General features: G+C 41.5%; 1 protein-coding gene across 1 annotated transcript in view; it reads left to right on the plus strand.

The window, feature by feature from the left end:
• The first annotated feature begins 2,218 nt into the window (after positions 1–2,218).
• The window catches only part of GALNT8 (polypeptide N-acetylgalactosaminyltransferase 8), a 406,113-nt gene continuing 394,157 nt past the window's right edge, over positions 2,219–14,174 (plus strand). The window contains exon 1 of the mRNA XM_044087557.1: positions 2,219–2,647. Within this exon, the coding sequence (XP_043943492.1) occupies positions 2,440–2,647 (208 nt within the window). The 5' untranslated portion in view covers positions 2,219–2,439. The remainder of the gene's footprint in view (positions 2,648–14,174) is intronic.

Raw genomic sequence — 14,174 nt, forward strand, 5'->3', positions numbered from 1 at the left:
AGGGTGTTAAATTAACTAGTTTGAAAAATAAAGATCCAAAAAGAAAAACATATTTTTGCTGGATGTGAGGTTAATTGGCCTTCTGAAGAGCCAAACAGTGATGTTCATTTCTGACATAAGAGTAGCAAAATTTTAGATTTGAGTAGATGCTGTTTGAAGATAGATTACTTACTTTTTTTGAGGCTTAGGCAAATATTGGTTGGCTGCATTTCAATGGAGCTTGGATGATTCCTTCAGCTATGGCTTCCCTGCTGTCTGGTGAGAGGAGTGAAATATTACAGGACCAGGAATAGGCTCTTTTGAATGTTATATCTTGTTTCTTAATTGGTGCATACTTTGTACCATGCTATAACTGAATAGCATCAGGTTTGATATCGGGTATCTTTGGAGAGGATAAACTTCACATTGACAATTTATGCTCATTGCTCCCTCCTAGAACAAAATGTCTGTTAAGCTTTCACTCTTCACATAGCTTTATTGGAAATTGAAAACATCTGAAGTGCCTGGTATTTCAATATTTCTGGAAGTTTCTGGCAGCACTGCTTTGTTCCCTTTCCTCTTTTTCAATATTTATTGTGATTTTATATGGTGGTCAGTTCAATTCTGTGAGCAGATATCTAGATTTTTTTGATTCTACAAAATTATCAAATCAGAGAAAATTTCCTTTATGATGTATATAGTTCTGCATATTTAGATATGTGAAACTATTATGATAGGTCTTACTTATGGTTTGGACTCTGTTTCACCTATTGAGCTTTACTCTCAGGAATGCAGGGAGTCTAATCGTCATGGTGTCAGAATCGTGTGGTTCTGTTTCGCACACAACACTGCACCTTTCAAAATCTTGCACGATCTTTGGCATACTTTTACAAAAATTAAAGCAAAAACTGATGCAAAATGAACTCTTGCAGAAAACTATCTTTTGCTTGCACATTAGCATTTTGTTTGAACACTTTTTACCTCTTTGTTCCCTTGTTTAAGCTGAATGATAAAAATAAACACCTGCAGGATGAAAAAGATTGAACATCTTAATCAACCCATTACATTTCAGAGAGATGGTAACTACAGCTATGCAAAATGAAGCTGAAATATTATGGATAATGTGGCCCTGCCACTAAATGGTTAATGGTCCCTTCAGCAAAGCAAGAACAGAGGCCTAAAACATGCAGTTGTTATGACAAAGAATACCAGGGCAACTAGTATGGACAATACTAACCAAAGGGCTCTGAAAGTATCCTAAGATACAACGTAATTGTTGAGAACAGGGGATTCTTTAAGTGAATTAAAGTGGATATATCACAGAGTAGCAGAAGCAATGTCACATATCAAGCAACCTGATGTAGAAATAGGGTCAAAATTCAAATGTTCACAACTAAGCTGCCAAAAACAATGAAGGGCTTGGGAATAAAATCTAGGATTAAAGTACCACAAAGAATCAGGGTCCTGACTAAAATAATAAAAACAAATTGTTACAGTGTACCAAAATAGAAACATACAATTGTTAGACAGTCAGACAGAGAGAAAGGGAAAGAAAGTAATTGTAGATTCTTCAGCAGAACAAAAGGCTCTACAGCTACTGGGGACCAGGACAACAAATGCAGGATTTAAATTTAACCAGCCACTAGTAAATGGGCCTGACATATAATATAAAAGTATGGGAGCTACTGCAGAATTATTCAGTTTTCATGTTCCCTTCAGTGTTAGCAAGGCACAGAGGCCTTGTAAGAAGAACATAGCAATCAATAGCTATTCAGACCATTTCCCCTTCCTCTGGACGTGATAATGCACTCTCACAGAGAGCATGGAGTACTTTAAAAAATGTTGTAATAGAGTTGAATAGAACTGATACCCTGCCACCATGGATCAGTTATTACAAAGAACTGTAGACTGTTATAGAACACACACTTTTAGGACTTGTGAGAATATATGTCACGTAACACAGACCTGAATTCCCAGGGAGATGTAGGTTTGTACCAGCACCACAAACAACTAATCTGGTAAACAGATTCTTGGTCTATGCTATGGAATTCAGTGTCAAAGGCAAGTAGGGACTCTGAGCTTGATGTTTTTTTCTTCTTCTGATATTATGCCAAATGCACACAGCTCACAGAAGCACAGATAAATACACACACATGCACCACATATGCAGATATAAAGATATAAACACAAAAACTAACAGAACAAGAAAATCTGGCTTACCTGATGATTGCACGGAACTCTGGATAATGGAATATTACAAATTCCTATTAAGGATACGGACAATACTGTAGAATGATTCAAGTTTTCATGTTCCCTTCAGAAATATAATCAGAGGACTTAGATGAGCTCAGAAATGCAAGAGTTTAATATTAATTCTTTCTTTATTTCTTGGACTCAAAAAAGGAATTGAACTATAAACACATACACATAGACTCCAGAGTCACGACAGCCTAATAAGTTATGTTGAGACGACGGTTATCATGGTTCTCTCTTGGTCTACTGCTTGTCCTCACTGCCCACATTGCAGTGATGACCTATGTCTGGACAGTTGGAAAGGAGCTGTTAATGAACCAGCAAAATATTTTGAAAAGACGTTCAGATATGGTGGAACGAGACAATTCACTGATCGATAAGCTGACACTGCTTGAACACTTGGTTCATAATCTCTGTAAGTTCATTTCTAATTTTATTCCAGTTTTATTGTTTTCTTCTGCTATTTATTGATGTTGCTTGCCAATAAGCTATCTTATGCAAGAAAAATTCAAATAAAGGCAGTCTGCAGCAATAGCTTCATATACAGACATGCATAAAATACTAGAAAATAATAAAGACCCTTGCTTCCAAGGAGAAAATAACATCGACAGCAGTGTCTAGTAGTCTTTTAATTCGCAGACTGGTATATACCATCTATCTTCACTAGTTATGGAGCCTTTGCTACTGCAAATACAATTAAGTCTTCTACAGTTTCATGTAGCATATTTTCTGTGTGTCTACATTCTGCTTACAACATTTATTTTCTTTGCAAAGGTTTCTACATATATAGTTTATTGTCTGTGTACTGTATCAACAAAATAAGAGATTATACATACTCTTTTTAGGTTACATTTTTATCTGAACCCTATGCTGATGTGTAAATGCATGGTAATATTCTACAGTACACTTCTTTCGGTTTAAAGACAAAGTTGCACTTTCTTGGGGTCAAACAGCATTTGGAGTTATTTGATTTGAGGTAGACCAATGTCCACTTATTGATGCTGACAATCTATGAACTGAAAACTCTACAGTTGTATAGTGAGTTAGCTTTCTAATAGTCTATGGATATTTCAGGTCTTGCATTTCCAACATACACGTACTTCTTGCCATTATAGACCTCTGCAAAGTGTGCATTTCCTTTTGTCCATAGATTGTTGGTATCATAGTCTATTCCTTCTGTAGCTGGATGAAGTTCTTCAGGACTGTATCTGTCCACTATAACTCGGACCCTCATTTTGTCATTATGCTTTCTATAACATGTCCAGTTCTTCAATATGAAAGGACACTGGACCTGTAATTTCAGTTATTATTATTACTATTATCATCATTAATATTATCAGTTGTTATACCTGGGAGTCACCTGGGACCTGACTCTGTCATATCTTAAAAATACACTGACTTTGACTCATGCAGTAGTCTTTCCCTTGTATGCTTATCATGCAGAAACTTCCGTAAATACTGTTTCTTTTTCAGGACAACATCCAAGTTTGGTTTGATAAAGTCCAGCCTTCATCTAGGTGACAGCTAAACTATGTGCAGTAAAATATTATGTGATCCTGTACTGCAGAGGGATACCAAGACTTTAGCTTCCATATCCAGCACTGTATTCACCAATGTTTTTCTAGCTTTGAATGCCTGAATGTACATTTTTGCTAGGTCATTTGTAGCAGGATAGTCTAAGTTTAACAAATCAAATTCTGATACAGCTATAGACCATCTTTGGGGGTCTGTATTAGTTTTTTGAAAGTTTTTTTCAGTTGGCACCTAATCATTCAACCCCTATTCAGTGAAAATCAATTCAGGGCAAGGAAATGCTTGCAAAGCAGTACAATGGACCAACATCTGACTAAATCAAACCCACCCAAGTGAGGGGTTTCGCCTGCACACCCCCTAACTATATATACCAACTCTGAGATTGCACTACAGTGGAGAAAAGGGCAAAGTTGTGCACTGGCCAATTACTTCTTTGCCTTGGTAAATTCAGTGAATTACAGAAGCGATTTTCACTGAATAGGGGTTGATGATTAGGTGTTTGCTGAAAAAAGTTTGATGAATTAATATAGACTCCACCTTTGGATGTGTACTCCTGCCAAGACAGTTACATTATTATGCTCACCAAACAGCGTTAACTATGCTTTATGGTGTATAATCTATTTAGTACTTCTACTTTAAAAGTGCTGTTGATGTAATTCCTTTATTGTAAAAATCTAATCTGAAGCTTCCTTTTTAATTTGTAATATTTTTTCTGCCAGTAGAGGTGATATATAAGTAAAAGGAGTAACCCTTTCCTCTTGTGAGGGTAAAACATTTTAAATCACTGTAATAACATAAAGAAGAAGAAAAAATAAAGAAATGGCATGTTGTTCCACTAACAGAAAACACAAAGACAGTGGAAAAGAGACATGATGTAATACAGTTTATTGGACAATCACAAGTTTTGCAATTACTTGAGTTTCAAATCTGTCATGAACCTTTTGTCAGGAGTTATTAAGTTACCGGCATTAGATACAATGTTTAAATATCCATTTGTACCTAGAAAGAGAAGTACTTCATTGATTTCCAATTGGTATCTCCGCTCTGGTGTCTAATAATGTAAGTATCACTAGATAGTCGAAGCTGCAAAACTGGGTATATTGCGCCTGACTTTATCACATGTTAATTACATGGTGCAATGAAATTTGTTCCTTTAACAAACTGTGTGGAGGTGCAAGTACTGTATTCTGTTTCGGCATAAACTTCTGTTAATTATTTAACAAAACCAATAAATCCCTACAACTCTTACAGAAGAGTGTTTGGGGACAGGAGAACATCACAAATTGCATTCACCGTTTCAGCCAAAGGGCAAACACACACACACACACACACACACACACACACACACACACACACACACGCACACACACGCACACACACGCACACACACACACACACACACACACACACACACACACACACACACACACACACAACCAGTTTGTGACTTGTGAGAGTCACATCTTGATTTGTTTTCACTACTAAACCATACTCTTGGCATCACTGTAATAGTTTTTTGGGAGGCCATTTTCAATCTTCCTAGTAATTAACAATGCATCTAGGTACACTGCTATGTTCAAATATTTTAGTAAATTTTCTACTATCCTTTGGGAAACAGAATATGTAGAAGTTACTCTAAATGGCAATCTGCTATTCATAAACAAGCATCTGTATGTACTAATAGCTATGTATTTTCGTAGAACCATCATTAACTAATAGTTGTTGATAAACAATTACTAAATCAATCTTGAAAATCTTGAAAACAAAATACCAAAATTTTGCATGACCATTAACTCTTCCTGTCCTCTAATGGATATAGTTCCAGTGCAGCACTGTGTTTACAATTAACTCATTATCATCACACATTTGATCTAAAGCCTTCCTCTTCACTGCTAGAAGAGTGGGTGTAATCCATTTTCTGTGAATTACAGGACCAATATTATCAACTCTCTTTAACAGCAAATGTCAAGGGTCAGCTCTTACAGAACTTTGGAGAAACAATTGCATATACAACATGGTGTTTTTTGTACAATGCAGAGTGCCTCGTTCCTCCTAAAATGTTTCAGTGTGCATTTCCACCACTTCTTCAATAGATGTTAATGCACAATGACTTGCAAACTTTCATTGCTTCTAGTTTAAATTAACTAATTAGCAACACACATGTACACACACACATACACACACACACACACACACACACACACACACACACACACACATATATATATGCCTACTCACACACAGACACACAGGTACGTACATACATACACACACACACACACACACACACACACACACACACACACACACACGCATGCATGCACGAGCAAATTCATGCACGCACACACAAACATACACACAAACACACACACACGCACTCACAGATACACATACATACACACATACAACACACACTTCTACAAATTCACACACACATACACACTAGCAGTTGCAAACTTGCCTCTACAGGCTTACATACACACACACACACACACACACACACACACACACACACACACACACAAACATGCACACAAACATGCACACACACACACACACACACACACACATACTCAGACACACACACACACACACACACACACACACACACACACACACACACACACACACACACACACACACACACACACACTCAGACAGTGCCTGTCTGCCTGCATTCCTGCTACAATCCCTGATCCATCCATAGGAGTGAATGGATATATGTCACCAAAACTGCACTTCTTTCTCCTCATGTCCAAAATAAACCAAAAGAGTAATCCTCTGACTCACCCTACCATGTTACTCCTGTGCTGCTGCCCACCAGTACAGTAATCCTCTGACTCACCCTACCATACTACTCCTGTGCTGCTGCCCACCAGTACAGTAATCCTCCGATTCACCCTACCATATTACTCCTGTGCTGCTGCCCACCAGTACAGTAATCCTCCGATTCACACTACCATATTACTCCTGTGCTGCTGCCCACCAGTACAGTAATCCTCTGATTCACCCTACCATATTACTCCTATGCTGCTTCCCACCAGTACAGTAATCCTCTGATTCACCCTACCATATTATTCCTTTGCTGCTGCCCACCAGTACAGTAATCCTCTGATTCACCCTACCATATTACTCCTATGCTGCTTCCCACCAGTACAGTAATCCTCTGATTTGCCCTACCATATTACTCCTGTGCTGCTGCCCACCAGTACAGTAATCCTCCGATTCACCCTACCGTATTACTCCTGTGCTGCTGCCCACCAGTACAGTAATTCTCCGATTCACCCTACCATATTACTCTTGTGCTGCTGCCCACCAGTACAGTAATCCTCCGATTCACCCTACCATATTACTCCTGTGCTGCTGCCCACCAGTACAGTAATCCTCCGATTCACCCTACCATATTACTCCTGTGCTGCTGTCCTTCCCACCAGTACAGTAATCCTCCGATTCACCCTACCATATTACTCCTGTGCTGCTGCCCACCAGTACAGTAATCCTCTGACTCACCCTACCATATTACTCCTGTGCTGCTGCCCACCAGTACAGTAATCCTCCAATTCACCCTACCATATTACTCCTGTGCTGCTGCCCACCAGTACAGTAATCCTCTGACTCACCCTACCATATTACTCCTGTGCTGCTGCCCACCAGTACAGTAATCCTCCGATTCACCCTACCGTATTACTCCTGTGCTGCTGCCCACCAGTACAGTAATCCTCCAAGTCACCCTACCATATTACTCCTGTGCTGCTGCCCACCAGTACAGTAATCCTCTGATTCACCCTACCATATTACTCCTATGCTGCTTCCCACCAGTACAGTAATCCTCTGATTTGCCCTACCATATTACTCCTGTGCTGCTGCCCACCAGTACAGTAATCCTCCGATTCACCCTACCGTATTACTCCTGTGCTGCTGCCCACCAGTACAGTAATTCTCCGATTCACCCTACCATATTACTCTTGTGCTGCTGCCCACCAGTACAGTAATCCTCCGATTCACCCTACCATATTACTCCTGTGCTGCTGCCCACCAGTACAGTAATCCTCCGATTCACCCTACCATATTACTCCTGTGCTGCTGTCCTTCCCACCAGTACAGTAATCCTCCGATTCACCCTACCATATTACTCCTGTGCTGCTGCCCACCAGTACAGTAATCCTCTGACTCACCCTACCATATTACTCCTGTGCTGCTGCCCACCAGTACAGTAATCCTCCAATTCACCCTACCATATTACTCCTGTGCTGCTGCCCACCAGTACAGTAATCCTCTGACTCACCCTACCATATTACTCCTGTGCTGCTGCCCACCAGTACAGTAATCCTCCGATTCACCCTACCGTATTACTCCTGTGCTGCTGCCCACCAGTACAGTAATCCTCCAAGTCACCCTACCATATTACTCCTGTGCTGCTGCCCACCAGTACAGTAATCCTCTGATTCACCCTACCATATTACTCCTGTGCTGCTGCCCACCAGTACAGTAATCCTCCGATTCACCCTACCATATTACTCTTATGCTGCTTCCCACCAGTACAGTAATCCTCTGCTTTGCCCTACCATATTACTCCTGTGCGGCTGCCCACCAGTACAGTAATCCTCCGATTCACCCTTCCATATTACTTCTGTGCTGCTGCCCACCAGTACAGTAATCCTCCAATTCACCCTACCATATTACTCTTGTGCTGCTGCCCACCAGTACAGTAATCCTCCGATTCACCCTACCATATTACTCCTGTGCTGCTGCCCACCAGTACAGTAATCCTCCGATTCACCCTACCATATTACTCCTGTGCTGCTGCCCTTCCCACCAGTACAGTAATCCTCCGATTCACCCTACCATATTACTCCTGTGCTGCTGCCCACCAGTACAGTAATCCTCTGACTCACCCTACCATATTACTCCTGTGCTGCTGCCTACCAGTACAGTAATCCTCCAATTCACCCTACCATATTACTCCTGTGGTGCTGCCCACCAGTACAGTAATCCTCTGACTCACCCTACCATATTACTCCTGTGCTGCTGCCCACCAGTACAGTAATCCTCCGATTCACCCTACCGTATTACTCTGTGCTGCTGCCTACCAGTACAGTAATCCTCCAAGTCACCCTATCGTATTACTCCTGTGCTGCTGCCCACCAGTACAGAAATCCTCCGATTCACCCTACCATAGTACTCCTGTGCTGCTTCCCACCAGTAGAGTAATCCTCCGATTCACCATACCATATTACTCTTATGCTGCTTCCCACCAGTACAGTAATCCTCTGCTTTGCCCTACCATATTTCTCCTGTGCTGCTGCCCACCAGTACAGTAATCCTCCGATTCACCCTTCCATATTACTCCTGTGCTGCTGCCCACCAGTACAGTAATCCTCCGATTCACCCTACCATATTACTCCTGTGCTGCTTCCCACCAATACAGTAATCCTCTGATTCACCCTACCATATTACTCCTGTGCTGCTGCCCACCAGTACAGTAATCCTCTGACTCACCCTACCATACTACTCCTGTGCTGCTGCCCACCAGTACAGTAATCCTCCGATTCACCCTACCATATTACTCCTGTGCTGCTGCCCACCAGTACAGTAATCCTCCGATTCACCCTACCGTATTACTCCTGTGCTGCTGCCCACCAGTACAGTAATCCTCCGATCCACCCTACCATATTACTCCTGTGCTGCTTCCCACCAGTACAGTAATCCTCTGATTCACCCTACCATATTACTCCTGTGCTGCTGCCCACCAGTACAGTAATCCTCCGATTCACCCTACCATATTACTCCTTTGCTGCTTCCCACCAGTACAGTAATCCTCTGATTCGCCCTACCATACTACTCCTGTGCTGCTGCCCACCAGTACAGTAATCCTCCGATTCACCCTACCGTATTACTCCTGTGCTGCTGCCCACCAGTACAGTAATCTTCCGATTCACCCTATCATATTACTCCTGTGCTGCTGCCCACCAGTACAGTAATCCTCTGATTCACCCTACCATATTACTCCTGTGCTGCTGCCCACCAGTACAGTAATCCTCTGACTCACCCTATCATATTACTCCTGTGCTGCTGCCCACCAGTATAGTAATCCTCCAATTCACCCTACCATATTACTCCTGTGCTGCTGCCACCAGTACAGTAATCCTCCGATTCACCCTACCATATTACTCCTGTGCTGCTGCCCACTAGTACAGTAATCCTCCAATTCACCCTACCATATTACTCCTGTGCTGCTGCCCACCAGGACAGTAATCCTCCAATTCACCCTACCGTATTACTCCTGTGCTGCTGCCCACCAGTACAGTAATCCTCTGATTCACCCTACCGTATTACTCTTGTGCTGCTGCCCACCAGTACAGTAATCCTCCGATTCACCCTACCATATTACTCCTGTGCTGCTGCCCACCAGTACAGTAATCCTCTGATTCACCCTACCATATTACTCCTATGCTGCTTCCCACCAGTACAGTAATTCTCTGACTCACCCTACCATATTACTGCTGTGCTGCTGCCCACCAGTACAGTAATCCTCTGATTCACCCTACCATATTACTCCTGTGCTGCTGCCCACCTGTAGAGCCATCCTCTGAATCACTGGGTCTATATCACCTTGTTGAATAGTCTAGTCAGCGAAGGACTATTCAGCAAACCCACTTATGTGAAAACTGATTTTAGCAAACAATTGTTTCATCAAAGTTTTTCACAGGGAAATGAAGTAGTTGGCCATCATCAGGAATTTGCCCCTTTCCCCACTGTAGTACAATCTGATAGTTGGTATATTTAGTTGGGGGAGAGGGAGGTGAAGCCCTCCACATTGCTGAGTTTTAAATTGTGTGGTGCTTGTTATGGTTGATAGCTGTCCCACTACTTTTTTCCCTGGAAAATAATTTGCTGAAACAATTGTTTGCTAAAAAAGAGTTTTTGCTTAAGTGGGTTCAATGAATAGTCATTCACTGACTAGACTATTTGACAAAGTGATATAGACCAGACTCACCCTACTATGGTATTCCTGTGCTGCTGCCCACCAGAAGAGTAATCCCCTGAATCCCCCTACCATAGTATTCTTACACTGCTACCTACCAGTAGAGCAATTCTCTGAATCCCCCCTGCCATAGTATTCCTGGGCTCCTACCTACCAGTAAAGCCATCCTCTGACTGACTACCATTTATTCCTGTGCTGTTTCCCACCAGTATAGCCATCCTCTGACTCACATTACCTTAGTATTTCTGCACTGTAGCCCACCAGTAGAGCAATCCTCTGACTCCCGCTACCATTGTACTCCCCTGCTGTTGCCCATGACTGTGACACTTGCATGTAGCTTCTCCAGAGAGGCCTCTGTCCATGCTATGGCAACTGCCTGAATGCTGATGTAGCAAGAGTGAAGCTTTGAATTGCTCAGGCTTACTACACTGTGAAATATTGCCAAATAAAGGTTCCTGCAGTGCAGTGAACCTTTCTGTTTCCCATAGATATTTTATACTCTTGTCAGGAAAGTTTTACTTTTATTCTTTACTTGAAACGGCATTTTGTTATAGGTCATAGGACCTTACTAGGGTAATGGCCATAGGGCCCTAATAAGCCTAGCCAAGTTCTACCCTTATTTCCACGATCAGCACCAATTGCTCCCATCAAAGAGGGACACAGTTGGAGCCCCTGGGGTGAATTTACAATTACCCATCCAATTGTCCAGATTGCATTTGAAGAGGGCAAATGAGGTGCTGTGTTTGACATGAAGTGGGAGTCTGTTCCAAAGGTGTGGTAACCTGTGGGAGACAAATCTATCCCTCCAGCAGGTTCTATTAGTGTCACATACCAGGTTATGGTCTTAAGAGTGAGTAGCCCGTGTGCTGTTTGACTTGTAGATATGCAACATTTCCAATAAAGCAGGGTCAAAGATTGCCTAATATGCAAGGCATAGATTGCCTCTGAGCAGACTGTATGAAACAGAATAAAGTGTCAGGGATTTCAGATGATCCACATAGCACAGATGCTGAAGACCTTGAATTTTCCTTGTGAGGAACCTTTGTGGTCTCTCCAATTGCTGCAAGTGCTTGGAAAGGTATGTACCAAAAGGGGCATTGTACTCAATTACTTATGAGATGAACAATATAGAATGCTCTTCTTAACACTGTGGAGACATGGTGATCAAAGGTAAGGTTGCTTTCAACCTGTGTCCCTAGGTCTCTCGCCACTGAGTGCGTACTTAGGGTGCTGTTATTGATGTGGTAGTTAGCAGGAACATCGCACTTACCGAAAGGGATGATAATGCATTTTTTTTGCATTGAGTTTAAGGCCATGACTTTGGCACCAATCATGTGGTTGTGTAAGACCCTCTTGTAGGATGTTGACATCATTTGGAGATTCTATGACCACTCCCAGTTTGTAGTCATCAGTAAACTTTGTCAGCCACAGACCTTTAGTTTTATCTATAACATGTTCATTTTATGTGTCCAAGCTTCCCACAATTATGGCACTGTTCTTTGAATTCATGACCTTGTGTTTATAGGTTTCTAGAATATTCTGGTTATTTGACTAAGTCTTAACTTTGTGCTCCTGCCAGCAGAGGTTTCATACATCCACAGTTTCTATATCTGTGTCTATCATTTCAGTATTCAGTGCAAATTCAAATGCTCTTGAAAATGTTAAATTTGATTTGGCTAGCAGCTGTCACTAAAAATGTCTACTAAGAATGTTAATAATAAACCTGTCTCATGGTGTTTCATCCAGTTTTGAATCAAATTCACATTTCACTTCTCACTGTTTCAGTGCAGCAGCATTTTGTATCATAGTTTTTACAGTCCTTGTTGCAATGATAACAACAAAGCCTTTCCACTACTATCAATGGTTTAGGTTTAAAATAGCCCTTGAATATTTAACCAATTTCCTTCTAGCTTTTATTTATTTATTTATTTTTTTTTGTTTATTTATTTATGTATTTATTTATGTATGTTTGTTTGCCCTTCCTTCTCAACCCATCGGTATTTTCCACACAATGTTAATCCATTTGTTCACCCACTGAAGCAGTATTGGCAGGTGGGGTTAGAGCTGGTTAATGGTAAGTTGCCATCCTAGAGTAGTTTGGATATTTTTTTCTTATGCCCTACTTGGGCTGCCCTTGCCAGAAGTGCTATGTCATCAATACAGATCTATTTCAGCACATGAGCTGTAAATGCTTTTCATTTGCTTATTTTATTTATTTTTTTAAACCGGGAGTAGAATACTGATCACAACTGACTAATTTCAGTCTCACTCCAGGCAAAATTGCAATATATAATAAGGAAATAGCAAATACAGTGGGATACAAATATAGTAAAACAGAGGTAAGCATCAATATGTACACAATATAGAGAAATTATATACAACTATATACAACAGTCATATTTATTTTCCGCTGTTGACTGGGTTAGTCCCACTAGACTAGTGCCTCTTTTTAGAGCAGAAATTTGGCCAGGTCAGTAGGTAAGAAATGCATTTAGTGGTTTCCAGTAGAAGAAGCTAGAAAGATATTTTACAGCAAACCTAAAGCCTGTCATTTCCGCCATGGATTGCAGCACTTCTGAAAATGTACCCTCCCCGTGAAAGGTGAGCTGGCAAAATGCTGTATATTCTTATTCCCCACATTTGACTTCTGGAGATTTCTTTTTAAATAGCCCATACATGGTTCATAAGTTCATAGGTTCATAGGTTCATAGGTAAGTACTAGGCTATCTGCCCAGGGGCATTTATAAGCCTAGCCACAGAGTGATGGCTTTCGCCTCCCCATTAGATTAGTAACCTGGGCCTCTGTCTAACAGGGCTCGTGAAGTGATTCCAGGGTAGAACTTACGATTACCCATCCACTCATCAAGATTTCTCTTGAAGAGGGTCAGAGAGGAGCTCTGTCGAATATGGATTGGGATGCTATTCCAGAGTGAGGGGAGTCGCTGGGACAGGAATCTATCCCTCCAGTATGTCCTGTTTACTGTTGTGCATAGGTTCAAGTCGCTAGAATGAGTGGTTCTGAGGGATCTCGTTTTTTTGAGGTGAAGCATGTCCATTAGTTCAGGGTTTGACATGGCCCTATAGGTCAGACATAGGTCACCTCTGAGCAGACGGTAAGCGACTGAGAAGAGCTGGAGCCTTTTTAGTCATGCTTCATAGAGTAATTGTTTAAGGCCCTTAATCCTCTTAGTGAGGTACTTTTGTGGTCTTTCTAGATGTTGCAGGTGTCTAGTGAGGTACATCCCAAATGGGGCATTGTACTCTATTATGGGCCTAATGAGTGAGGAGTAAAGGGGCACAATCACCTCCTTGGATCTGGATGAGAAACCCTTTGTGATCAGGTGTGCCACATAGAAGGATTTCCTGACCATTTTGGCTATGTGGTTCTCAAAGGAGAGCATGCTATCTACTTGGGTACCCAGGT

This window comes from Protopterus annectens, chromosome 11.part0 (genome assembly GCF_019279795.1).
Source record: "Protopterus annectens isolate FY-2018-M chromosome 11.part0, PAN1.0, whole genome shotgun sequence".
NCBI lineage: Eukaryota > Metazoa > Chordata > Ceratodontiformes > Protopteridae > Protopterus > Protopterus annectens.